The sequence below is a fragment of the Peromyscus eremicus genome, chromosome 11 (assembly GCF_949786415.1).
Source record: "Peromyscus eremicus chromosome 11, PerEre_H2_v1, whole genome shotgun sequence".
NCBI classification, from domain to species: Eukaryota; Metazoa; Chordata; class Mammalia; order Rodentia; family Cricetidae; genus Peromyscus; species Peromyscus eremicus.
Window position 1 is genome coordinate 29,300,056 of NC_081427.1, and position 25,283 is coordinate 29,325,338.

The 25,283-nt window shown below is 42.0% G+C and overlaps 2 protein-coding genes across 5 annotated transcripts in view; one reads left to right on the forward strand and one right to left on the reverse strand.

The window, feature by feature from the left end:
• Nup155 (nucleoporin 155) overlaps positions 1 to 16,917 on the reverse strand; it is a 53,550-nt gene extending 36,633 nt beyond the window's left edge. For all 3 annotated transcript variants that reach the window (XR_009382022.1, XR_009382023.1, XM_059276271.1), the window contains exons 1-11: positions 16,536 to 16,917; positions 13,857 to 13,994; positions 12,692 to 12,788; positions 10,565 to 10,635; positions 9,833 to 9,925; positions 8,816 to 8,982; positions 7,888 to 7,993; positions 5,728 to 5,801; positions 4,849 to 4,940; positions 2,919 to 3,016; positions 2,289 to 2,441 (exon numbers count right to left, since the gene is read on the reverse strand). Coding sequence is in view for 1 of the 3 variants with exons in the window: in XM_059276271.1 (XP_059132254.1) it covers positions 2,289 to 2,441; positions 2,919 to 3,016; positions 4,849 to 4,940; positions 5,728 to 5,801; positions 7,888 to 7,993; positions 8,816 to 8,982; positions 9,833 to 9,925; positions 10,565 to 10,635; positions 12,692 to 12,788; positions 13,857 to 13,994; positions 16,536 to 16,695 (1,249 nt within the window). In the remaining 2 variants the exon portion in view is untranslated. The remainder of the gene's footprint in view (positions 1 to 2,288; positions 2,442 to 2,918; positions 3,017 to 4,848; positions 4,941 to 5,727; positions 5,802 to 7,887; positions 7,994 to 8,815; positions 8,983 to 9,832; positions 9,926 to 10,564; positions 10,636 to 12,691; positions 12,789 to 13,856; positions 13,995 to 16,535) is intronic.
• Positions 16,918 to 21,987: 5,070 nt separating this feature from the next.
• The window catches only part of Wdr70 (WD repeat domain 70), a 230,936-nt gene continuing 227,640 nt past the window's right edge, over positions 21,988 to 25,283 (forward strand). For both annotated transcript variants that reach the window (XM_059276768.1, XM_059276770.1), the window contains exons 1-2: positions 21,988 to 22,834; positions 22,928 to 22,993. In XM_059276768.1, the coding sequence (XP_059132751.1) occupies positions 22,810 to 22,834; positions 22,928 to 22,993 (91 nt within the window). In that variant the 5' untranslated portion in view covers positions 21,988 to 22,809. The remainder of the gene's footprint in view (positions 22,835 to 22,927; positions 22,994 to 25,283) is intronic.

Sequence of the window (25,283 nt, forward strand, 5' to 3'; positions counted from 1 at the left end):
GGTCTTGTCATCAATACTGATGACCCGAGTTTGACCCCAGAACCTACTTGGGGAGAGGAGGAACGAACTCCTAGACACTGCCCTCTGACTTCACACATGGCAGAAATGTGCCTACACACATACAGCCACACAAAATAAAATTTACATAGAAGAAAAAAAATTCTAGACCTAACAGTGAAATATAAAGAAAGCACATATAGGAAGGATACTCAGATGAAAAGGTAATCCACAAACGGCAACAAATCAGCAGATCCCCGTCTGGATCAGGTCTTGTATCTAGAATACAATGGGCTCTCAATTCAATAAGAGGGAGGGAGAGAGGGAAGTGTTGATAACACCTGGAAAACTGCTCAGCGTCTTTAGTCATCAGATAAAAGCACCTTCACTTCCACAAGGACGGAGACACAACAGAAACAAGTACTGGCAAGAATGCAGCCAAAGTGAGCGCACCTTTACACACTAGGCAAGAGTGCAGCCAAAGTGAGCGCACCTTTACACACTAGGAAAGAGTGCAGCCAAAGTGAGCGCACCTTTACACACTAGGAAAGAGTGCAGCCAAAGTGAGCGCACCTTTACACACTAGCAAAGAGTGCAGTCAAAGTGAGCGCACCTTTACACACTAGGAAAGAGTGCAGCCAAAGTGAGCGCACCTTTACACACTAGGAAAGAGTGCAGCCAAAGTGAGCGCACCTTTACACACTAGCAAAGAGTGCAGTCAAAGTGAGCGCACCTTTACACACTAGGAAAGAGTGTAGCCAAAGTGAGCGCACCTTTACACACTAGGAAAGAATGCAGCCAAAGTGAGCGCACCTTTACACACTAGGAAAGAGTGTAGCCAAAGTGAGCGCACCTTTACACAACAGGCAAGAATGCAGTCAAAGTGAGAGCACCTTTACATACTAGGCAAGAATGTACACGGTCCTAGTTGCTTTGAGAGACATCTGAGAGTTATTCACGGGTAAAGCAAAGTGACCACATGATCCAACAACTTCATCCAACAGAAGTAAGAAACCTATGACGCTGTAAAAGCCTGTACACAAAAATTTATAGAAACAGTGCAATTCACAATACAAAGTAGAAAGCATGCAAATGTATGATTTCCACAATTAAACATTATCCAACAATAAAAAGGAAATACCCAGGGTATGGTGGTTCCTGCCTGTAATTCCAGTGCCTGGGAGGCTGAGCCAAGACCTGCAATTTTGAGGCCGCACTGGGCTACTTGGTGAGTTCCAAGCTAGTCTGAGTTCCAGAATGAACTACTGTTTCAAAACAGAACAAGAGCCAGTGGGATAGCTCAGTGGTAAAGGCTCGCTGTGAGCCTGACACCTTGAGTTGACTTCTGGAACCCCCTCGGTGGAAGGAGAGAAGCCACCCCCTCAAGTTGTCCTCTCATTTCCACAAATGAACCAGGGCGCATGGCTATCCCCAACCCCACAGACACGGTAAATTTTTTAATTTGGAGAAAAAGTCCCAATACCCGTTTTATCATCATTAATCTTTAAAGCATCGTGTTTAGCGCAACTCTCTGCCAATCATATTCTATTTATATGAAATGTCCAAAATGGACAAATTAGTAAGAAAGGGAGATCAAAGGTTTTCCAGAGCTAGAACAACTACTGGTGGACATGGCCTTTTTCCCGGGGTAAGGAAAATATTTTCAAGTTAGACAGGGGTGATCACTGTACAACTCTGGATTAACTAATGTCCACTGACTTTTACACTTTAGAAGGGTTTAATTTCTATCACGAGCCATGTGAATAAAGTTATAATTTACAAAGTGCTGTGATGATACACAGTATTAGTTATTTGAAGAAATTCTTCTCGAAAGTTGTTTGGATACTGAACAACAACAGGGTGGGAGAGCCTGGCACAGTGCTGCACAACTTTAACCCCAGCACTTGGGAGGCAAAGGCAGGTAGATCGCTGTAAGTTCAAGGCCAGCCTGGTCTACACAGAGAGGTCCAGGCCAGCCAGGGCTATACAGTGTGACTCTGTCTCAAAAAAATAAATAAATAAAAATGTGGGTGGTAGTGGTGCTGAGATGGCTCAGCAGCTAAGAGCATTTGCTGCTCTTGCAGAGAACCTGGGTTCAGTTCCCAGGACCCACGTGGCAGCTCAAAGCCATTGCGAAAACCATAGTTCCAGGAGATCTAATGCATTCTTCTGACCTCCAAGGGCCCAGGCATGCTCGTGGTGTACCATACATACATGTAAGCAAAACACTCATGCACATTAAAAAAAAAAAAAGAACCTAATCTTAAATCTTACAGCAATTCAGAACTTACCTTTACTATAAAGAGCTTTGTGTACTTTTGAAGGCTTTTCCACTGTTGAAGATGCTGAGAATCCAGGAGGCAGTCGGACGTGAACCAATGTCAGTGTGTTGGGCCGAGCTAATGGCTGTCTGAATGGACAAGTGCTGAAATACAACCTCACACCTGATGAGGGGTAAAGGTATGCATCAGTAACAAAAAGTAAGGACCAGAAGTACATGTGTAGTGAGGAGATTTCACACATAAACACAGACTGCTGCAAAAGCACACATCACTTTCCTCACTGGCCTGAAATCACAGATTAGCAATTTAAACAAATTTCTAGAAAATGTCACAGAACTGAGCAGTGACTTAACAATTTCTATAGCAAGAGCTTGTGACAAGTCAAGGGAACCTGTGTCTCAGCTAAGGCTCTGTCACTAAAAACAAGCCACTTCACTTTACAGGTCTGGTTACACATCACAGTATGAGTAGAAAAACAGCATCTCCCATTTAAAAAAATAAATAAATAAATCCTCATTTTATGACTTCTCAGCATAGCTTAATAACTAATGAAGGAGGGAAAACGTTTCTGATCATAAACTTCCAAACCAAGTATCATCAAATTCGTAACAGCCACGGCAGATACAGAAACAAACGTACCTGCGTGAGTGACGGCCAGTAACTGACAGTCCAGGGATTCAGAGTTTTCAATCACTGCTATCTGAACAATCGGCTTAAAAACGGAACGATCAATAGTCCTATAGGAAACAAAACCCAAGTGCATTTCTAGTTTATAAAGTCAAGTCTGAGGCAGGTATGGTGGCATGTGCCTTTAATCCCAGGACTCAGAAGACATAGGCAAGTGGATCTCTTTGAGGTTGAGGCCAGGCTGGTCTATGTACTTAGTTCCAGGACAGCCAGAGATATAATAGAGGCCCTGTCTCAATAAATAAATAAGATTAACTCCTTAGAAAGTAACATAGTAGCAGTAGGAAGTAACAAGACTCCAGTATATGTATAGTTAAGACTAGCCCTCTTCTCAAACCATTGAAAAGACCATTTAAAAAGGCTAAATAGCCGGGCGGTGGTGGCGCACGCCTTTAATCCCAGCACTCGGGAGGCAGAGCCAGGCGGATCTCTGTGAGTTCGAGGCCAGCCTGGGCTACCAAGTGAGTTCCAGGAAAGGCGCAAAGCTACACAGAGAAACCTTGGGATTAAAGGCGTGAGCTACCACTGCCCAGCTTTTTTTTTTTTTTTTTTTTTTTTTTGGAGACAGCATCTTACTATGTAGTCATGGCTGGTCTATGACTCACAGAAATCCACCTGTCTCTACCGTCTGAATGCTCCACCATGCCTGCTTGCTAATTTTCTGCAAAGTGACCACAGTACTTAAAAGAAAATGGAAGCGGAAATACATGATACCTGCACTTTACTTGCTTCCAAAAGTCTTGGTTAGTCAGAAGGTTAAGAAACAGGCAAACACTAGCAACTGGGGAGTTTAGATAGTTATCCCAAATCATAACTGGTCGGTCTGGGTTCTTTACCAATTTAATAGTTTTGACACAGAGTTTCCCTGTGTAGCCCAGGCAGCCTCAAAGTTAAAATTCTACTGCCTCAGCTGCCAGAGTCTAGGACTAGATACAGACCACCACACCCAGGGAAGTACATGACTTTTTAACATGCTGTTCATTTCCTTGTAGATTTGGCAATTTTTCCAGAAGATAAAGAAAAGGGAAGCCCATCTTTCTAATTGTTTGCACATTTCTGTAATTAATAAGCAGGAAAAGAAAGCTGAAGATTTTCATTATGACATCTGATCATTGCAATTACCCAAGTTTACAGACAATCTAAACTGAAAAGTTGAGACCTCTATTATAAAGCGAGGAGAATGTCTACAGACCACTAAGGAGTTTGGGACGTATGCAACAATCAGTTTAGAGTCCAATACAGAAGTCCTTAGATTCCAAGTTGGGTTCTAGTTCTTTAAGAAGCCAAAGGAAGCCACTGTATCACTTAGTTTCTGTTTTGTCATGAATTAAATGAGGATATTATAGCTATGAAATTCTACCTTGTAGTATGTAGGCCTGTTGCAAGAGTAGCTGGCCTGTGTTATCTTTTATAACACCTATAATGTTTGTGACAATGAACCTGAGCTTCAAGTTCCAAGGAAAAAGGCTAGAGAGTCAGCTAAGTGGTAGAATGCTTGCCTGGTCTGTGGGAGACCTTGGGTGTGATTCTCAGCACCTTTGGAAAAAAAAGTCCAAGAGAGAAAAACACAAAAAGCTATACTTCACTCAGACATACCACCTTATGTTTTGAACCAACATGAGACAGTCTATAGCAAAAAGGTTTCAGAAACAACTTATTATGATGTTCCTTAACCATTCATCTTTTAGAGATGTTTGAAGGCTTAATTTAATCTTAGTATAGTATATATAACATATATGTGCTATGTATATATACAATATAATATATATACTTATGTATACATGATATATACTTACGTATAGTATAATATGTATGTATAGTATAATACAGCATTATAGTATAATGTCTGCAAATGAAATGTTGACAATAAAGTACATATTACCTAGCAATGTTTCCAGCAGCAGAGACAATGGCATTCTGTGAAACTGAGGCAACTCTACTCATCCCCTGTCCATCATGGCCCAAATCATAAACCTGTGAATAAAAAAGTGCTCCTTTAGACACAATTACATAACATATACATTATATTAAAGCTGACTTGTTCTTTTAAAGAATAATTTGGTACTTACCAGACAAGGAAACATCAGGATGTTTGAAATCCCACCAAGTCAAACAAACAAAACATGGCCTAAGAAATTGTTTGAGGTGTTTATCAAAAAAAACACACAGTTGAAGCCAGGTGTGGCGATACACACCAGTAATAACAGATACTTGGGAGGTAGAGGCAGAAGACTTCAAGATCATCAAGAGAATTTGTCTCAAACAACAACAAAATTCACAGTACACGGATAAGTTTGAGTGACTAAATTATCTTCATAAAACAGGGATGTGCCGGGTGTGGTGGTGCATGCCTTTAATCCTAGCACTTGGGAGGCAGAGGCTGGTCTGTTCTACAGAGTGAGTTCCAGGACAGTCAGTCAGGGCTACATGAGAAACCCTGTCTCAAAAAACAAAACAGAACAAAAAAACAAAGCAAAACCAAACAGGGATAAGCAGTAAGATAATTCACTGGCTAAGGCACTGGTCATTACTAGCCTGACAACTTGAGTTCCATCTCCAGAAACCATGATATATAGAGAGAATGACTCCTAAAGTTCTACACCTCCACATGTGAGCTGTGTCACATAGGTGTGCATATGCACATGTGTATACACACACACACACACACACACACACACACACACACACAAATAGTAATTTTTTAAAAAATAAAACAGGAATGCTTTTCTTTTTTTAAATAGTAGCAAATATGCATATTTACCTGTATTACTCCTTTCTCCGATCGTGTATACAAAATATTTCTTGAATTATCAATTTCAATTTGAACAATAGGATCTAAAAGTAAAACAAAAGAAGAAAACCAAACCCTGAGGATCATCAATTGAACACAGGGTCCTTTCACAACAGATTAAAACTGATGCATCAGGACTTGCACTCTACTCTCAGCAATTGCTTGGTTGTTAACGTCTACAATATCTGCATAAGGACTGAGCCAGGGAACACAGTCAAGGGCAGCACAAATAACATACTCCGTCAGGCAAGGTACTGGATGCTGCTCTCCAGTAATCCTAGCTTGTAGGAGGCTATGGCACAAGGACTGCAGAGTTTGAGAAATATATTACAGCCAGGGGTGGTGGTGGCACTCACCTTTAATATCAGCACTGAGGAGGCAAAGGCAGGCAGATCTCAGTGAGTTCGAGGCCAACCTGGTCTACAGAACTAAATCTAGGACAGCCAAGGCTGCCAAAGAAACCCTGTCTCAAAAATTAAAAAATAGAAAAAGAGAGAGAAATATATTAAGAGTTACCAAGACAGGCTGTGCTATATAGCAAAACTCTGTCTTAATACAAAAACAACTTATTTTGTCTTCTAAATTAATTTTTAATTTTTTAAATTTTGTTTTCAGACAGGGTCTCATCATGTAATTCTGGCTGGCCTCAAACTTACTATGCAGCCCAGGCTGGCTTTGAACGCACAAAAATTAACCTGTCTCTATACTGGGATTACAGGTATGTGCCACCATGCCCAGTTTAGATTATTCCTTCATCCAGTAATACTTAAATTATTTATTATATGCTAGAAAAACAAAGACTACTACATTCCTAATTTTTCAAGAATAAAAACAAAGGATGACATCTAGGTGGGAAAATGCCACAGAAGGGATGGAGGGACAACTTAGGGGAAAGAGCACATACTACTGCTCTTGCAGGTCTGAGTTTTATTCCTAGCACTTACACTGCCTGTAATTCCAGCTCCAAGGGATCCAGTGCCCTCTCCTGCTCTCCACAGGCACTATATATATACATATATATGTATATATGTATACACACACACACACACACACACACACACACACACGCCCATAAATAAATTTAAATTTAAAAAGAAAGAAGTGAAGAAGGTGCCACGATGAAATCTATTACGCAACGTACTAACTTAAAAACACAACATGCTCCATAAGACTGTCACTTCACCATGTAGCAGCCACCGCAGTTTGTGTAAATATTCTCTGTTAGCACAGCGACAACACTAACAGAATGCACACACAAGTGAAGGGGCTCGTGACTAAAAGTTCAGTCATACAACTTTTTTTAAGTTTCAATACCTTACTTCACTTTAAAGCATCTTAGAATTATTTCACCTGCTTGTTTCTAAGTTGGTTAAAACTCAGGGATATATGCTAAGCAGTGGTGGTGCATGCCTTAATCCCAACACTTGGGAGGCAGAGGCAGGCGGTTTCTGAGTTCGAGGCCAGCCTGGTCTACAGAGGGAGTTCTAGGATAGCTGGGGCTACACAGAGAAACCCTGTCTTGAAAAAAAAAAACAAAAACAAAACAAAACCCCAGAGATAAACATTTGAACTGGAAATTCATTCTAGACCATTTGTCATATGTAAATCTGTCTCTCTTCCTTGTGCATGTGTGCTGTATGCAGAGACAGACCACACACATATATACACACACACACACACACACACACACACACACACACACACACACACACACGTTTTGAGGGAAAGGCATTTGGGGCACATGACCCAGGAATGACTCTAAATTTGTAGAAAATAACTGGAGATTAAAATCTATGTTTTTCTGGGGCTGGATAGATGGCTCAGAATTTAAGAGTACTGACTGCTCTTCCAGAGGTCCTGAGTTCAATTCCCAGCACCCACATGGTGGCTCACAACCATTTGTAATGAGATCTGGCACCCTCTTCTGTATACATAATAAATAAATCTTTAAAAAAAAAATCTACGTTTTTCTGTTTTATAATGCCTCTGTTCTCTGAGACACCTCACAGACATAACAAATACAACTTAATATGACAAGTATTTTGACGAAGCATGCACATTTCTGAGGAAAATGTTAACTCTGGAAGTACCAAAAATCTGTTTTATTTGCCAAATTTGTTTCCTACTTACCATCTTCTGAGAATGTGAACTGAAGCAAGGAAGGCACAAGAAAGGAGAGTGAGCTCTTTGAGTGGTTGATCTTCCTGCATCTTTGACTGAACCAGCCTGCCTCTGCCTTGGAGAAAAACAATACAGGACCTGTAAAGTCATATAACAAACGACTGTACCCACGCTCATTAAAACCTCTAAGTCTCCATGAATCACCAGTGATTGTAAGTACAGCGAAACATACCTTTCCAAATTAACTACAGATTATTCTATGAGTAAAAACAACAAATGACTTTCAAGACATATTATTCAATGAAAAGCCAATTGGGAAAATAACTAATAGTAACCTAAGTAAGGACATACATTTACAAAAGTATGCTGTCTGCTAGTGCACACACGCACACACGTAAATAGGTATTTATTCATGTGTGCATAAATACACATATACCAACATCAGTGTCATGCTTTAAAACAGCGATTCTCACCCTTTAATATAATTCATGTTGTGGTGACCCCAACTATAAAATTATTTTTGTTGCTACTTCATAACTGTAATTTTGGTGGTTACAACTTGTACTATAAATATCTGATATGCAACCCCAGAAGGGGGTCATGACCCACAGGTTGAGGATCATTGCTTTAAAAACACATACCAAGCAGACTATCACAGTGAGGAAGCTGTGATGCAGTTCACAGACACAGCGCCTGTCTAACATTTGTAAAGCTCTGAGCTCAAGTTCCAGAATACCAACATCTGCCCCAAGAAAGAAGGGTTTTACCTAGGAGGGAGACTGGGTCTCATGGGTACAGAGTAGTGATAGTAGACTGGAGTGTATTTTCCTTAATAATATATATAGCATGCAATTAGAAAACTGAAATGAAAGCTTTTTTCCTCTTCAAGAGAGATAGAAAAAAAACCAAAAACAAATACGTAAATGTTAAGGCTTACTTGGTATGCTACTTCATACAAACAGCCGTCCTTTCCAGCCAAAAAAATCCTGCCACTGTCAGTGGAAGTGATTGTTAACAGGTAAGTGTTATCCGTTGGAAGAGAATACAAAGGATCCGGAAGCAGCTGCATTCCACCACACATACTGTCGTTAAGAATGCCGGAACCTGTAAGTTTCCAACAAGAAAAAGTGGGGAACAGTTTCTTAGCTTTCTGAAAGTTTAAAATGATGCTCACAGTATCTTGAGAACTGGTAACTTTACTGAATTCCTACTAAAACATCCCAAATGCCTACAACATGTTTTATAAAGTTACCATAAAAGCTTGAGGGGCTGGAGAGATGGCTCAGTCTCAGGGGTTCTTGCAGAGGACCGGGGTTCAGTTCTCAGCACCCAATGGCCAATCACAAATATGCCTGTAACTTAAGTCCTAGGGGATCTAACATCATCTTCTGGCTTCCTCAGGCTCCAGGCACACACACAGTGCACATATATACATTCAGGCAAAACATGCATACACATAAAATAAAAAGAAACCTTGCTGGGCTGTGGCGGTACATGCCTTTAATCCCAGCAAGGGGGGGGGGGGGGCAGGCAGGAGGATCTCTATCTCTGCAAGTTTGAGGCCAGCCTGGTCTACAGAGTGAGTAGGGTTACACAGCGAAACCCTGTCTCAAAAAACCAATAAATAAATAAATACATAAATCTTAAACAAAACAGTTTAACACAGTAGCCAGGAATGTGGCTCAGTAGTAAAGTGCTTGCATTCTATATGTAAGCCCCTGAACTCAATTCCTAGCAGCACACACACACACACGAACGCACACAAAGCTTCACTAAAGATAATTTGATAATTTATCTTAAACTGCACCTATAGTACACATACTTATCATACAGCAAAATATCAAGAAAAACAAACCTAAACTCACGTGAGGATTTAGTACTGAAAACCATTATAATACTAACTTTCAACACATTATTATTTTCAAAAACCTAGCATTTGAGTGGGTTACCATACCTGTCTGTACATTAGCATAGCTGAGTCCAAGAATTACTATATCCACAGGGGTTGCCAAAACCAGCAGGTGTCGTACATGAGGTTGAAAGATGCCTGCGGCAAAACAGACAAAGGTAAATTATCTTCTGAAAACCATAGCATTTAGCATGAATAAAATACAGTTATCCAGTAAAGTGAGCTCCTAATTAGACAGCGAAGTCTGAATCTGGGTGAGCAAACTGGGATGTTTAAATATTACTATGTTAGAGCATTAACGTACATAAACAGTAGAAAAGAACTAACAGGAAATAATTGGTTCAACGGTGTCATTTAAAAAATGTAGCACACACATGTAGTGCAAACATTATCTAGCCACACAAAAGAAGTAAATTTTGAGGTCAGCATTTGAGGTAGCCCAGGTTGGCCTCAACCCTGTGATTTAGCTGAAGATGACCTTAAACTGACCCTCCTCCCTCCACCTCTCCAGTGTGGGGATTACAGGCATGAGCCACCACACCTGGCAGAAAAGGAAGGAAATTCAGATACCCAACATGCATAATCTGTGAAGACACATTAAAGTGAAGCACGCTGGACACAAAGTAACAAACACTATAGGAAAAAGCCACTCATGTAGGTAAAGTAGAGTGATCGCTGCCAGGTGTTAGAAGAATAGGAATTTTTTGATTGAGTCCTTAAAACGTTTGGAGACTATGTGTATAGTCATAATCTCATTCTGATGGTTTTATTTCTTACCGGCTTTTGGTTTGACTAGTCCCACAGCAAGAATTGTCTCACTGAGTCCATCAAAATAGGCAAGGTCACCTCTGGTTAAAATAAAGAAAACATGTTTATACATATATGTATATATACATAATTAAACCTTACTTACAATGCTCTTATTAGTTGAATAAACTTAGATATAGAATAGACACAGCAAACAAAACTAGTGAAGGATTAAGGCCCAGGCACTAGACCTTTCTAAGGATAAACTAGAGCAACATTCTCAACATCTGATCTGCCCGACTGGGCTGCAAGTATTGTCTGCCAAGTTAACACCCATCTCCTGCTGAGACAGGAAAGCAGTGTGGAGAGGACTCTGGGAAGGAGCTCAGAAAACTTAAGAGGAAACGAGGAAAAATTCTCCAGTGTCTAATCTACATCCTAATGCAGGGAAAGTATAAAGGAACTCAGAAACCCATGCTACTGAAGTAACTACAGCAACAAAGAAATCCAAATTCAGCTTAACTCTTACCCTGGAAAAAAGCCAACTCTTGCCACAATAAAGGTCTACCCACTGAACCCTAGTTAAAGAGGAGGCATATCCATGTCTCAAGACAATAGTAAGTATTTGTTAAATGAAAGAGTGTTAGATTTGAATAGAAAAGTAAAAATGTTACTAATATAAAGACTTTTTAGAAATATCACATTCATAGACCATTTCTAATGACTAAAACACCCATCTAGTTAAATATAGTTTTGGGGGTTTTTTTTGTTTGTTTTTTGTTTTTTCAAGACAGGGTTTCTCTGTGTAGTTCTGCTGCCTGTACTGGATCTCACTCTGTAGACCAGGCTGGCCTCGAACTCAGAGATCCTCCTGGCTCTGCCTCCCAAGTGCTGGGATTAAAGGTGTGCACCACCACTGCCTGGCTTAAGTTGTCATATGGTATGATTTTGATGCAATTAAGTCTTTTAAATATGTGTTCATATGCACATGCATCTTTCTAAAAGGAGCATTAGTTATTCAATGCAAGAGTAACAGCTTAACTACATGGGCCTTCCATGACATTTCCTATCTCAATAAGGATAATACAGATGACTCAAATAGGTAACTGAGTAACCGAATTATGAAGTGGAAATAACACAGAACGTACCTCCAAAGGCCAAGAGAGCTAGCCAGATCAATATATTACTCTATTTAAAAAGCACTGACTTTAGATTTTATATATTCTATATATCTAATTTACACACAGTCAAAAACCATGAAACAACCAAATTATCATTTCAATAATTATCAGCTTCCTAGTCAATAGAAATGCAAGGAAAAGGAGTCTTTTTTAAAAATGTCACCACCAGGGCCCACTCGTGTAGAAAGAGAATCGAGTCATGCCAACTGTCTTCAGACTGTCACATATACCCTATGGTACACACACCCACACACCTAAACCCATGCCCCCCCCCACCCATGTACACAAAAGAAATAAAATATAATCAAAAAATAAAAAATGCCAAATAACGGCTCAAAAATACCAATATATTATAATCTTTTCTATAGACTACAAACTTGGAATTTATGCCTTGGCAGGTGATCTCAATGAGAGAACACTGGCCTAGCATGCATGAGACACTAGGTCTAATCCCGGGATTTCAAACAAGCAAACCAACTGACGAACAACAAAAACCAAGAGCAGTACTTTGGTTGGGGAATGTAGCTCAATGGTAGAGCGCTTGCCATGAGTAGGCTGAGGCAGTACTTGGACCAAGAACATGGTCTGAGAAATTGTTACAAATAGAATCCACACTGTGTATATGTGTGTGGGCATGCAGAATTTGATCAAGGTTAGGTATCTTTTTTCATTTCCCTGCCTCTGCCCCTCAAGTGCAGGGGTTACATGTGTACAGTCACGCCTGGCTCTTATGTGAGTGTTAAGGATCTGGGCTTAGGCTCACCTGCTTTCCTGGCAAGCACTTTGGCCAATGAGCCATCTCCCTAGCCCCCAGAGCCACATGTCAATGCCCCCAGATGACCGGTATGCATATTGGGAAACACTGACCCAGACAAGATAAATAAAAGGTAAAATCAGACAGCTTCTGATGAGTAGAACACTACCTGCAACAAGCAATAACGGTTAACAGAATTCCAACCCAGCCTTCCATACTTACCCATCTTCATAGTTCCACATGAATATGTCACTGTCAATTGTAAGCCAAGCTCTGCTGATGGGAGGAAAAACACCCATCATGCAGTTACACTGCATATCTGAGGAGGCATGAATGTAAGGTCCAAAGAACTCTATTATTTTTTTTTCTCAATTTGTTCAATAGCTTTTGACTTAAAACTTCTGATTAAAAAATGATCTCTTGGCTAGACGTGTCACTCGGTGATTCAGCACTTGCCTGGCACGCATGAGGCTCCTGTCTACCTTCCTTCCTCTCTTCTCTCCCCTTTCCTTTTTTTAAAAATAATTTTATTTATTGTGTGTGTGTGTGTTTTATCCTGTTTGTCTGTGTACCATGTGTGTGCCTGGTGCCCATGGAGGCCAGAAGAGGGCCTTGGAGCTCCTGGAACTGGAGGTACAGACAGTTGTGAGCCACCAAGTGTGTGCTGGGAATCTAATCTGGGTCCTCCACAAGAGCTGACAGTGCCCTTTACTGCTGAATTATTTCCAGCCGATAAAGACTTTTCCTTTTTCTTGAGACAATCTCACTGTTAGCTCAAACTGGCCTGGGAACTGTAATCCTCTTACCTTACCCTCACGATGGCTGGGGTAAGGATGTATTATCATGCTTGCCTACTCTATTCCTTCCTTCCTTTCTTTTGAGACTAGGTCTCACTATGTAGTTCTGTCTGTTCTGGAATTCTAATGTAGATTACGCTAGCCCTGAACTCAAAAAAAAAAAAAAAAAAAAATCAGCCTGCCTCTGCCTACCAAGTGCTGGAATTAAAGGTGTGTCCACCATGCCTGACCTGTGCTTATCTATTTTATAAGGAAGCAAACTACCCAGGTACTCCTTTTGAGGTAAGGCCTTATTATATAACCCAGGTTGGCTGCAAGAGTGCCATAATCCTCCTGCCTCAACTTCTTGAGTACTGGCATTACAGAATATATGCCAGCACCCAAGACTGAAAATTTTGGGGGAAGTGGGTAATGATGATTGAACAGCTGGGCCTCGGGCATGCTAGACAGATGCTCTACCACTGAGCTTTATGTGTGGCTCTGAAAACTCATAAATAACTTATAGACATTATGTAAACATAGAACAGGAATTATAATGAGAACACTAATCTAATATTTATAAACTAGCTAAATAAAAAACAATAGGATACGTCCAAATTGTTCAACCAGCTCAGGTGGGAGGGGCACTCTTCGGATAGTGCTGATCTCTGGAAGGCTGGGTACGGACAGCAAGCCGGGTCCTTGCAGAGGGTAATCCATATCAGACATTCCAGAAACAGTGGGACTGTCTACAAAGAATAAAATGAAGCATTTATATACTTGATTATAGTACCACTCATCAACTAGACTAGAAAAGCAATTCAAGCTGCTTCCACCTCACCCCACTACAGGTGTCTCTGAAATTAAGAAGTTCTGACCTGTTACAAAAGTAGACCTGAGAAATCCCATTGTTACAGGATGGGGCAGTTACTGGTTTCCATCATGAGGGAAGGTTATCAAGACTGGGGATGCAGCTCAGTTAGCACAATTCTTGCCTAGCATGCATGAATACCTGGCTGTGACTCCTAGCTCAGCAAAAACTGGGCGTAGTGGCATGTGCCTGTATTCCTGGCACTCAGGAGGTGAACACAAGAGGATCAGGAGTTCAAGGTTATCCTTGGCTAGTTAGAAACCAGCACCAGTTATATTAGATCCTGTCCTAAAAACCCAAACAAGGTCCAAACCAAACAATCCATTCTTTTTCCCTTTGGATTTCTCCGCCAGCCCAACAGTAACATTCAAATAGTACCCAAAATGCAATATATTATTGGGAGTTGGTGGGGACCACAGACTGTTCTCAATAAGGAATTCTTATTGTGCTTCTTTCTCTTGCTCTATGACTCAGAGCTTAGGGGCAGGAGTGGGCTGGTCAACTTAACTTATCCTTCAGGGCCCTGAACACTAGACCTACTGACAACTCAATAATTCCATGCACTTCATCAGGCTCTAGTTTAGAATACATAGATTTTGGGAGAAACTGACTACCATGGCTGAATAATCATGGGTATGCCTCCCGAAACATGGTTCATTCACATAACTGTTCACTCCTCCACGGGATTCTTTTTCTTTTTTTCAAAGTAAATCTTAATCATAAAATACAATTTTGTTGGTTTGTTTTTTTAAGACAGGCTTTCTCTGTGTAACCACCCTGGATGTCCTGGAACTCACTCGGTACATCAGGCTGGCCTCAAACTCAGAGATCCACCTGTTTCTGCCTCCCCAGTGCTGGGGTTAAAGGCATGTACTATCACTGCCCACACTAAAATACAATTTTAATACAACAATGCACCTATGAAATGAAGTAGCAATACAAAAAGGATGAATAACTTCTGTGAAGAAGAGAATGTGAATGGTCAAGAAAACTTTCAGCTGGGCGGTGGTGGCACACGCCTTTAATCCCAGCACTTGGGAGGCAGAGCCAGGGGATCTGTGAGTTAGCCAGCCTGGTCTACAGAGCGAGATCCAGGACAGGCATCTCACAGAGAAACTCAGTCTCGGAAAAACAACAACTTTCAAAGAAACTAAAGACTTCCTTTTTTGGAAACAGGCTCTCACTGCATAGTTCTGGGCAGCCTGGAACTCACTCTGTAAACCAGACTGACCTCAAACTCAAAGAGATCTTCCTGCCTCTGCCTTCTAAGCGCTAAGTATAAAGAAGTGTACTACCATGCCTGGCTTAAACTAGAGACTTTCACTAAGAGTCTGGGAAGAGCTGGGCGGTGGTGGCACATGCCTTTAATCTGAGCACTCAAGGCAGAGGCAGACAAAACTGAGTTAGAGGTCAAAACTGAGTTACAGAGTGAGTTCCAGGACAGCCAGGGCTACACAGAAAGAATCTGGGAAGAGTCTCTTAGGCAGAGAAAAAAATGCTAGAAGGGAAAGGGATTAGTGTGAGGAGAAAGCATATGTAAAAAGATTATACATTTAAGAGTATCAGAAAGCATGGACTGTATATCTTGTGTTCAAATTAAAGGAGGCAAATTAAGATGATTGTGGCTTATAGGCCAAATACATTCTATAAGGCAAGCCCATTTGTTAGCAGCTGTCAAGTATTTTTTTCTAGTACTTGCTTCTAGTATTTCTGATTAAAAATCTCTCAAAAGATTTTTATAAATCGTTACCATGTATTGGTCTACTTCACATGGATTATCCTGTTTAAATTACCTCCGTTTTTGCTCACCAAGTCTCATCTGTATTTTAACATTTCTCTGCTTTTCTCCAACTTTCACGTCCCAAGAGTCACTTTGTAGCAACTAATGCAGTTCCACAAACCTTTAGCTGGTTACAATTTTTTTAAAGTTAAGGCAAATACTTTCCAGTTATCTCGTTCGTTGACAGATAGACTTTGTACTACCCTCCCTGTCAGGTGGGCATTCCGACTCCTGTATTTCTTTACTGGTTCGTCCCAGCACTTACAAATATACTAACTGTACGCATAAGACATGACTGAGAGAACACCGCAGATTTCCAAATTAACTCGTTTGCTTTTCTGACTGGCTCACAACTGATAAAAGAAATGGACAAAAATGGAATCTGGATCGGAAGACTCTTCTCATTTGGACTTAATGAGCTTGCTCTTACCTCTTCAAGTATCTACAACGAACAAAGCGCAGACAAGAAAACTGAAAGGGGTTTGCTTGTTCTTAAAAAAAAAAAAAAGTCCAGGAAACCAAGCCCTAAACTCTGAATGTCCTCGCAGGCACCAATGCAGTGATAAGGACTAAGGCAGAGAATCAGACTAGAATCTTTTAGGCGGAGAAACAGGGCGCCCCACGGGCGGGTTCACTCACTTGGGGCGGACACCATGAGCAGCTCCGACAGGTCTGGGTACATGCGGTCTTCTTGCAACTGTCGGTCGATAAGCCTCCCCGCGTTTTCCAAAGCTTCCTGCAGGGAGGCGGCCGACGACGTGGAGGCCGCCATCACCGAGCCCAGCCCAGACGTTGGCATGCCGGCAACCGCCGACACCACGCTACGAAGATGCTCCAAACCCGAGGCGACCCGAGAGAAAAGCCAAGAGCGCCCAACACTTCTCCTTGGGGCGCGCGCGCCAAACGAGAAGCCGGGCGCCAGATCATGACGCACTTCCGGCTCGTCCTCCTGGGGCCGGGAAGACACGGCTTCAGGAACGGAAAGAGGAAGCCGCCGTGGAGGGGGTTGGACGTTGGCGGAGGGAGGGAGGGAGGGACGGGGCTGGAGTCGAGTTTGTAGATGGCCTGGGGAAGGAAGGAGGGGAAGGGAAGAGGGGAGGGATCCAGAGGAGAGAGGGGTGGGGCGGGGGAGGAAGGGAAAGGGAGGAGGCGCTCCGGACGCCCGAGCGGGCTTGGGGACGCTTGCGGTGACCCCGCGCGGCGGTGACCCCGCGCGAGCCGAATCCTGGCCTTGAGCCCCACCCCCGAGTTGGAATGCGGCGACGACGGCTGTGTAGGAGTGCACACATCCGTTACCATAGTGCCCTAAAGACCTCTGACAGTAGTTAGAAATTGGTCCCTGGTTCGGGAAACAGGTTACCTGTGAGCCAAAGTTTTACAGCATTCCAAACAGTGGGGGTAAATGCAAGTTCCTTTAGAGTTTTCCCTATGTGCGCGTCTCTGTCATTGGCTTTGGGGCCCGTCGTCGTGGCATTTTGGGGTTGGAAGGTCAAGGGAGGTGGGGTGTCTTTCGCCTTGAATATAATAATACTGTCTGTATTAGGAGGCTGAGGCAAGAGGATTACTGTGAGTTCAGTGAGTTCCCGGTTAGCATGGTGTACAGAGTGTAATCCTGTCGCGGGGTGGGGAGGTAGGCCATGCCTATAATCCCAGAATTTGGGAAGTAGAAGCAGGATAAGGAGTTGAAGATCATCCTCAGATATGTCACAAGTTTGTAGTAAGCCTATGAAATTTGAGACTCAGTCTCCAAAAAAAAAAAATGTTGCTTTTGCTGCACATCTTTATCTTCTATTGCACTGGGGGAGCACCCATATAATTCAGCTATTTATTCTCAGCTCATACTACAAGGATTGATATAAAGTAATGTAGGCACTCAAAAGACCATCTGGTTCTAGAAAACTGAATGTCTACTCTGTCAGGCATCATGCCTACTCTTGGGAATATCAAACTAATACACTTTTGTCCTTTGAAGCAGTCGATGCAAAGACAAAGTAAATGTGTCATGAAGTTCTATTGGAGAATATATATATATATCAGAGGAGCAATTAGAGAGAAGAAAGGCTTTGTTCCCAACAGAAGGAAACTTCAGTAGACAAGGCAACCACCCACCTGCTCAGGGTGTCGTCCCCCATGTCCATTTGTCCGACTGTCCATGTCCTGTGTCCCGCCCCGTCCAGTCCCATCCCATCCCGTGTCCCCTTGCACTAGGGTTTCTCTGTGTAGCTCTGGCTGTCCTGGAACTTGCTCTGTGGACCAGGCTGGCCTCCAACTCACAGAGACTCACCTGCCTCTGCCTCAGGAGTGCTGGGATTAAAGGCATGTGCCACCAACACTGCGTGTGACTTTTTTTTTTTTGGTTTTTGGAGACAGGGTTTCTCTGTGTAGCTTTGCACCTTTTCTGGAACTCACTTGGTAGCCCAGGCAGGCCTCGAACTCACAGAGATCCGCCTGGCTCTGTCTCCCGAGTGCTGGGATTAAAGGCGTGCGCCACCACCGCCCGGCCGACTTTTTTTTTTTTTTTTTTTTAAGAGACTGGGTTTGACTATGTCTTGAACTCACAATGTATTCAAATTTACAATCCCCCTACCTCAAGGACCAGAATAGCTGTGATTACAAGCATCATCTAACACACCCAGTCCAAAACATTTTTAAACTTCTAGGACTTTGCAAAGGTGTCTTGTTTGTTTGTTTGTTTTTTGGGGTGTGTGTGTATATGTGTGTGTTTTGAGACAGGGTTTCTCTTTGTAATCACCCTGGCTGTCCTAGAAGTCACTCTATAGACCAGACTGGCCTCCAACTCACAGATATCCACCTGTCTCTACCTCCCATATTCTGGGATTAAAGGTGTGCTACCACTGCCCAGCTTTCTTATTGTTTTAATACTGCAGTCCTTAGGCTCTCTGCTAATTCCTGTCAATTGTATATGTACTGGGGAAATCAGCCTGCTGAAGGAGAGATACTTTGAGTCCTATGTTTGATTTGGAAAAAAAAAGATTTATTTTTATTTATGTGTATGTGTCTGTGTGAATATATGTCATGTGTGTGTATGTGGCCATGGAGACCAGAAGAAGGCATCTGACACCCTGGATCTGGAGTTAGAGGTAGATGTTAATCCCAAAGATGGGAGGAGAAAGACCACTAACCCAAATCATAATTATCAAATCAATTAAAGCAAGCAATTAATTAAAACAAGCTTTTTTATTCATGTACACAGGCTGCCTTTAATGCGGGGTTTGAGAGGTCAGCATTGGATGTGAGGAAGACAAGGCTTTTATAGATTAAGGCAAGGAGGTTTCCAAATGGGGGATTTGGCAGGCAAAATAGGTGGGGTTGCAGAAGCAGAGCATAAGCATGGCAAGTTAGTCCTTCCTGAAACAAAGACATGGGTGCAAGATGGGCAAAAGAAGGTAGTCATAATCATAATAGGGTAGTCACATAGCAAAGGTAGGGCTCAAGGTGGTTATAAACTTTTTGAAACAAAGATGTTTTATTTTAAAAACGGTGGGAAGGAGTCATACCATACAACAGAGCCTATGTGGGAAGTTTATCGAGGGGAGGGGAGAGAAGGAGCAGAGAAGAGACAGGGGATGAGAGTGAAGGAAGAGAAAGAGACAGGAGGTGGGCAAGGCACGCCTTTTATAAGGAAACATGGCGAATGCGCACAGGGGGTGCTCTTAGTGGCTGCAGCTGAGAAGATATCCTGTCAGGACCCTAAGGACGGCCAGTAGAGATGCCTAAATGCTAATATTCCCCCTTTTGTTTATTATAAAAAGGTGGGGAGTTAGAAAGGGGTAGCAGGTGAGGCAGGGATGAGGGTGCCATGTTCTCTAGACTGCTTCCTGCTGACTTGGGGGCATCAGTCATCTTTGGGGGACCTGAGAGAGCTGGGGTGCTGGCTAGGGTAGTTGACTGTTTCACTTCACTGTCCAGGCTCTATGGAACTATCTGGTGCTGCTTGGATCTGGCATGATGCTGTTCTTGTTAGAGGTGGATCCAAGTCGACTCCCTGAAGCTCACAAGAAGTCGTGATGAGGTCTATAGCCAAAAATGGAGGAGAGCCACATGGTTACTATTAATAGTTACATGCAAATACACACAGAATTAAACAGGAGTTGAGTTAATAAGTGTTGCCTAAAGATCAGGGAACAGAACAAGCCACTACATTAGACATAGAGGCCAGGCAGTGGCGGCACACACCTTTAATCCAAGCACTCGGGAGGCAGAGATCCGTCTGGATCTCTGTGAGTTCAAAGCCACCTGGATTACATGAGATTGACTCAGTCTAGGAGAGAAACAGAGCCAGGCAGTGGTAGTTACCCTGAATGACAAGTCCACTGAGCCATCCTGTAAACCCAAGGAACACATTATCTTCACCAATCAGAGAGTACAGACTAACCTCAAAGGACTTTCCACTGGGATGATCCAAAGCTACTGCTCTACTATAACCAATCAATCATTTTCTTTGCTCCTTCTTGCTCAGTGGGTAGAGACTTAAATGGCTTACTGTCTGTCCCTGCCCATCTGATGAATCACCGAGTGTTCAGAAACACTAATATTCTTCCCGCCCCCCCCCCCTCCAGACAGGGTTTCTCTATGTAATAGTCCTGGCTGTCCTGGAACTCACTCTCTAGACCAGACTGGCCTCGAACTCACAGAGATCCACCTGCCTCTGCCTCCCAAGTGCTGGGATTAAAGGTATGCGCCACTACTGCCTGGCTCAGAAAAATTTATATTCTAATGTGCCCCATTTTATCTTTTAACACACCTTTGCTTTTGCTTCATCACTCAAATTAATAGATATAGTGAAGTAACCCCTCAAAGTATAACTTAGAATTATTTACGAAATCGTTTTAATCTCATGGCAGTCTTAAGCAGGTCTGCTGATTGCACTGGGAATCATTGCTTGAGTAGCTTCCTGTTTTGATTAATGAATACATTCATTCTCTTCAAGAAAATTAAAAATTGCCTATTACACTTTACAGTTATGCTTATGAAGTTGTTTCACACAAACACAACAGCAATCGTTTAATGTGGAGGCTGCTCGTACCAAAATTATTGTCTCTATCATTTATTGTGAGCAAACCCATCTTTTTGTGATGTTTGTGGTGATGGGCATCAATTCCAACTGGGTGATGGAATAGCTATTGCCTAGTTTTCTTTTCCCTCAAGAGGTTTGCAGTTTAAAGATTAATAAATCATGCATCTCAAGATTTTATCTTGACTACTGAGGAACTGAAATAGCTATTTCTGAGCTTAAGGTTATGGTTTAAACAAACTTCATAAAGTTCTACTCCAGTAACTAATCTGTGCTCAAGGAAGAGATATTACTATTAGTAATAACTTACTTTAGTGTAGGCAAAATAAATTATCCTTACTGGTTGTAGTTCAGGGTGACTTTTGTGGTTAGTAATCTCTTGAGACAGATACAAACATTGTTGCTACAAATTATATATATCTTGCACACAGGAAAACTAACTTTTGCATTCAGACTATTTTTTTCTTTATTTCTTTCAATTGCTGCCTGCCCAGCAATTGTACTATGAAGAAAGACTAAAGTATCACATGGTAGGTGGAATTTATTTAGTTGGAGGTGTATGAAGTTCTACAGATGTTTACAAGAGCACGTGAGGTTTAATTTGATAACTGGAGGATGAATGGTAGAATCAAGGGCCCAGAGCTTGGTGAAGAGTCACAGATTCCAGACACTGTGTTCTGAGGTTGCTTGTTGCACTGAATGGCTGGTGAAGTTGAAAATGACAAAGTTGGATTGCAAAGGTTTTGGAAGCCATGCTAACAGTTTTTTTTTTAATTTGTATTTTTGGTGCTTCAGGTCCAACAAATAGTATTGTCTATGCTCAGCAGTCACAGACTTACAGTTCCACCTTATTAACAAGTTTGCCTTTTATTCCAAGAACAATGGAAACATTAGATCATCATTATCATTTAAGGCGTACAGATAAACGAAGCATAAATAGAGATAGGACATTAATAGTGGAGCTCATGAGTAACTTTATCAAAGTATTTTCATTCTTGAGTAGACAAGAAGGGTTAGTAGGTAAACATGTTTTCTACTAAGCCTGTGACCTGGAAGAATAGTTTTTCGAGTTGTTCTTTGATCTCCAAATGCCCACCATGGCATGCTTATGCCACTTCCCACAATAAATTAGTATTTTCACTTGGCTTGGTAACACACACCTTTACAAACAACACTTGGGAGAAAGAGACAGATGGGTCTCTGAGTTCCAGACCAGCCATGGGTTACTTAGTGAGACTCTGATTAAATTTTTTTTTCATTCATCCAAGTATTTCTTTTAGACTTTAAAAATAGAATAAACAACATGCCATTAATTCATAGCTTAAGTAAGGAACTAAGTTGTAAAGAAACCAAAATAAATTGGAAACACAGTAGATAGGTAACATTTGGAAACCTTGCTCTATAAACAAGGCTAGCCAAGCCAGTGGGAGTCTGTGACTGAGGGCAGGCACTTAGAACATAGTGGCTTCTTAGAGCTTGAGTTATATCTAGATACTGGTTTCTTCCTTCAAGCACACGGAGGAGGTGAGCAATTGTGTGAGCTTCGTCATGTATATCATAGAGGAAAAGTAGCACTCCAAGAACAAGATACTGTTGACTTCTCCTTAGAAGTTTGAGAGCACGGTCACCTCTGCCGCAAAGGCATCTCCTGCAAATGGTTTTTCACAGGACCACTCCAGGGTTTGAATGGGGATGCGGTCTCGGCAGCGCGTTCCCTCCTGACCGCTAGGGGGCGAGCGTCCGAAAGCCTCTCTTCCCCGCGCGGACCGGCCGCTCTTGGCGACGCGGACTGGGAGACGGTACTTCCTGTCGGGCTTGCCGGGAGTGGCGCGCTGCTTGCTCGGGTGCTTCTGCCGAGGCGGTGGGGCTCGGTCAGCCATGGAACACTCGGGGCCGGGCGAAGGTGGGTTCGGCGCGGCCGGCGGGGGTGGTGGGCCGTGCTGGGGAGCCGGAGCGCCGCGCTGACGGCCCGTTTTGTCTTCCCTTTCTTGTACAGTGCCAGGCGCAGACGCGGCGGGACCCGACCCTCAGCTGGCGGTCACCATGGGCTTCACAGGGTTCGGTGAGTGCCTGCCCCGGGCAGAGCCCAGCCCGATTTTGCAGAGGACTTAAGAACTGAAGGTTTAGGAGAGCTGTCACATTTGAACGGCGTCTTCTGCCGGGCCAAATCCCAATTGCTTCGGTCCCATTTAATTTGTTGAGACCAGTTCAGATGACACTTGGAAACCTTGACTGAAAGGGATTACTGTTGGACCCAGTCTGAGAAGGACATTTATTGGTGGCCATTCACTAATATTATGGTGGCTATTTAGTTCCTTTCTTTTGGTTAGTTTTTCTCGTTCAGAATCCTCACTTCAGCCTTTCTGTAAACCCTAGATATGACAAGTTATTAGGTGATTTTAAAAAGTCTCAAAAGAGGAGTAATCATCTGTTAAAAACATTAGTGGTAGCAAAAATCGAATGGAAATTGTTTTGTAATTTCTTTTGGGAACAAGTATCCCGCTAATGTATCTAGTTCTCATTCATTCATTCACCCATCTATTTACGATCTTCTAGGACTCTTAAGTAATCAGTCCATAAAAGGGTAGTTACAGTAGCCACCATATGGGTGCTGGGAACCAAAGCCATGTCCTCTGCCAGAGCAGCAAGTGCTCTTAACTGCTAAAGCCATCTCTCCAGTCCCTATCTCCCCCTCCCTCCCTCCCTCTGTCTCTCTCTCCTTCTTTCGTTCGTTTTTGTTTTTTGCTTTTTTTGAGACACGGTTTCTCTGTGAAACAGTCCTAGCTGTCCTAGAACTCACTTTGTAGACCAGGCTGGCCTTGAACTCACAGAGATCCTCCTGCCTCCAAAGTGCTGAGAATCACCACCTGGCATCCAATTGCTATTTTTAATAAGTTTAGAGATTTACAAAGAAAAAGAAGTCAAGGCTTCAAAATTAATTTGGTTTTCAGTGTTCCTGTTGCATTTTAAAAATTAATATCATACTTGCGAGTAAACATTATTCTTTAACACAATATTTTGCTGATTTTCATGTGTTATATTCTCCCAAAACATGATTTTATATTTGATAGTATGAGGAATCAGCAGGACTTTCTGTATGCTAAACCCTTGTTTTGCTACTGAGCTACACTGCTAGCCCCAAACTTGATTTATTTTAGCGTCCAGAAAGTACACTACACAATAAAATTTGTATTACTTAAAATTTTTCCCTACATAATTTCTGGTTTTATATTTTTGTTTGTTGAGGGAGAGTCTGACTATGTATCCCTGGGTGGTCTGAAATTTGAGATTCTCTCACCTCAGCCTCTCACATGCTGGCATGTAGCCATATCCATCTTTTGAGTTTTATCAATAATGCTAAAAGAATATTTGTGAATGTGTGCATATAATGTGTGTCTATGAATGTATGTGTATGACTTGTGTCCAGGCATGTGGAGGCCATACGTTGACATCTAATATCTTCATTTGTTGTTTTCTGCTTATATTTTTGTGACAGTGTCTATGACTGGGCCTGGCGTTCACATTTCAGCTGGCCTGGCTAGCCAGGAGCTCCAGGTATCTTCCACTTGGGGTTCTGAACACCAGGCCTCATGCTTGAGTGTCAAGCACTGACTGAGTCATTTCCCCAGATCTTAACATTTTCATGAGTAACACTATTTTTGTAATCTCCTGAAAAATAGTGTTCTGTCCCCTCTTAAGTAGGGGGATCAGACCCAGTTCTATAGCTTCACCTCTCATATTTAGTGTCTTTGAGAACTTCATACTCTATTTAAGATAATGTACTAATATTACCAGTTGTATGTATATATATATTTAAATGCTCCTGTAACAATTGCTGCACATGTAGCACTTTAAAACAACACAAAGGATTGTGGGTTTAGTCTAATGGTGAGCCCTTGACTAATAAGCATAGGGCTCTAGGTTCTACCCCCAGATCCAACACATAAAACAACCCACAGATTTATTTTCTAGTAGCTTTTTAAGTTGCCAGGTCATATGAACTGTATTGATTTCCCTGTTGTAGATATCAGGGCTGAAATAAGTTGTAAACATGCATATACTGCAATCTGGTAGCTTTGTTAAGGAAGGAAGTTGCTTTTATGAACAATACAGTTCTTGGTAATCGGATTGAAGTATCTTTGCCTTCTGGCAATCTCTTTCTTAGCTCATTAGAATATCTTAATTTTCATGTTGCTGCCTTTAAATCAGCGGTTCCCAACCTGTGGGTTGCAATCCCTTTGAGGGGTGAATGACCTTTTCACAGGGATTGCATATCTGATATCCTGCATATCAGATATTTACATTATAATTCATAACAGTAGCAAAATTGCAGTTATGAAGTAGCAATGAAA